This window comes from Phytophthora infestans, genomic scaffold (assembly GCF_000142945.1).
Source record: "Phytophthora infestans T30-4 supercont1.267 genomic scaffold, whole genome shotgun sequence".
NCBI lineage: Eukaryota > Oomycota > Peronosporomycetes > Peronosporales > Peronosporaceae > Phytophthora > Phytophthora infestans.
The window spans coordinates 96,027-98,750 of record NW_003303492.1 but is presented as its reverse complement, the minus strand read 5'-3'; the positions used below and the strand labels follow the sequence as shown (position 1 = coordinate 98,750).

Genomic DNA, 2,724 nt, shown 5'->3' with positions numbered 1-2,724 from the left:
CTAATAGTAGACTGAAATATTGCCCAGGGTGGATAAATGCCATCTGTGAGATAGTAAGCTTGGTCGTAAATTGCTCCGTTTACAGTAAATTGAACCTTGGGCGCCACTCCGTTCACCAAGTCATTCAATAGCGGCGACCTCTCCAGCACATTTAGATCATTGTTTGCCCCAGGCACGCCATAAAAAGCGTGCCATATCCACAACGATCGAGATGCGACGGCTTCCAAGATGACGGTCGCTGTCTTCTCTTTCCCTTGAAATGCACCTTGCCACGCGGTTGGACAATTCTTCCATGTCCAGTGCATACAGTCCAGACTGCCAATCATGCCTGGGAAACCACGAGCCGCATTCTCTGCAAGTAGTGTTTCCAGGTCATCGAGTGTAGGTGTACGTAAGTACTCCGGTCCCAGCAAGCGAATGATATTCTCACAGAAATTTTTTAGCGTCTCGAGCACCGTAGACTCTCCCATCCGAATCAACTCGTCCAGCTGATCTGCAGATGAACCATACGCAAGCATGCGCAAGGCGCACGTCACCTTCTGCTCCGGGAGGAAACCCAGACGTCCAGTGGCGTCACGGCACTGAACGAAATAAATTACACTGGTCATCCTCCACAAGGACGCTAACGATAGTTTCAAATAGGCTGCGACGCATGCGAAAGCGTCGGCGAAAGTCCTCTACAAATACAAGTTGAGAGAAGTCGATTAAATATCAATATAATCCAGCTAACGGTGAGGTCAGTGATACGTACGATCGTCGTAGGTTGGATTGTCTCCAAAGTAGTCTTTCATTAAGCGCTCTCCTCCTATCCCGCGGTCGCGCTCCTTATTAGTTCTTCTGTCAGCTCCTGATCCTCCATGCTTGTTTTTCTTTCGTAGGGGCGCATTGATACTATCCGGGGCCATGAATGGTAGATAGTACTCGTCGTCAGAGTCGTCTAAACCTTCCGTCGCATGCGGAAATCTCCACTCCATTTAGTGCTGCAATCTGTTTCGGAATCTGATTGGTCTAGATTTCGTTAATTCCATCTGATAAAACCTTGCGGTGGGATCGTTAAGACCGAGGTATAAGTCCTACCGCTGGAGATGCTCTTACGTTTTATTTAAAACTCAATAAACCAGCTTTAGAAAAAAAGTGGGTGGGTCTATTTTTTACCCACACCACAAAAAAAAGCGCCCTGCTTAATGCTGCATTATTCACTTTAGGCGTCATGTTCGGCTTCAATGTAAATAAGCTGAAGCCCAACCTCAAGATGGCAGTAAATCGCATCGGCATCGTCAAGGACAAGAAGGCCAACGCGGCGCAGGCACAGCGACGGGAGGTTGGACGGCTGCTGGCGGACGGTAAGGAGGAGAAGGCGCGCATCCGGGTGGGTACAGACTGCTGTTGTTGTGCTGTTTAAATGCAAAACTGAACTGTCGTGTAGGTGGAGGGGATTATTCGTGACGACTTCACCATGGAGGGATATGAAATCTTGGAGCTGCTGTGCGAGCTGCTGGCTGAGCGAGCGGTGCGTCTGCGCCCAGTCGTGTGTTCCTGCTGCCTAATTTAAGGTACTGACGTTGTTGCTGCCGCCAGAACCTAATCAAGACGGAGGCAGACTGCCCGTACGACATGCGCGAGGCCGTGTGCACGCTCATATGGGCGGCTAGTCGAACAGAAATTCCAGAGCTTGCGGAAGTTAAAAAGCAGCTAACAAAAAAGTACGGACAGGACTTCGAGGCCGCTGCGATCCGCAACGTCGACGGCTGCGTGAACGAGCGCGTGATCCAGAAGCTCAGTGTGCAGCCACCCAGCGCATTTCTTGTGGTAAACTACATGAAGGAGATCGCCAAGGAGTTCAAGGTGGACTGGGAGCCTGTTGAGACAGAAGTGACGGACCCGCTGGCACCGATCCCAGCACCAACTGGCGCCACGGTCACGAGTGGAGCAGTCTCAGGTCCTGGATTTTCTGCACTCTACCCATCGGTACTGTACGCGACTTGTGGCAAGTTTTGGTATGCCGAATGTTTGAGGCGCTGATAACTGCTATGCAACTTGTGTAGGCTCCCGCACCCGTCAATACGTCTAAGACGGCGTCTTACGTGCCCAATGCTCCCGTAGGCAACTCAAATGAAGAGGCCTCTGCACCGTTACTGACTTCACTGTCGCGGCGAAGTGTAAACGCCTACACTAACCAACCAACGCACTTTTACTCTGATGCTGACACGCAGTCTCAGCCAGTATCCTCGCAGCAGTATGGTGATGCGCCCGCGCAGCCAACACAATCGCTCTCAGCACCCGCGTTGTACACTGAAAATCTCTTTCCTCCAGCTGCTGCTGCACCAGCTCCGACAACGGCCACCGGGGGCATTCCAGATTTTGACGAGCTGACTGCACGCTTTGACAGGCTTCGCAAGCGCCAAGACCGCCACGACCAGGAGAACGCTTCGTTCACGTTCTAGCACACGAAACATGATACTAACACACCAAGGCGCCGTTTCCAGGGGCTAATGGTAACCAAATATCATACTACCTCCGCTCGGAAATAGATAACCATTTTTGTTTTTTGCGCAGCGCTCCGCCTCGTTCATTTGAGCGTTTATTAATTTGTGAGAGGCTGGCTAGCTAGCTTTATGACCGAGAGCTGACAGTGAGATCTAAGCAAGGCACAGGCGTTCATGCTCCGCCGTCCAACTACAGATACAAAAACGGATATAAGACGGCAACTACATCGCCACATTC

At 51.1% G+C, this 2,724-nt stretch overlaps 1 protein-coding gene across 1 annotated transcript; it reads left to right on the top strand.

Moving 5' to 3' along the window:
* Window positions 1-1,173: 1,173 nt before the first annotated feature.
* PITG_21146 (uncharacterized protein) lies at window positions 1,174-2,444 on the top strand (the record flags this gene model as incomplete). The annotated part of the gene is made up of 4 exons (XM_002895075.1): window positions 1,174-1,369; window positions 1,427-1,510; window positions 1,579-1,968; window positions 2,046-2,444. 4 exons carry the CDS (start codon window positions 1,211-1,213, stop codon window positions 2,442-2,444), a joined length of 1,032 nt encoding a protein of 343 aa, XP_002895121.1.
* Window positions 2,445-2,724: the final 280 nt, after the last annotated feature.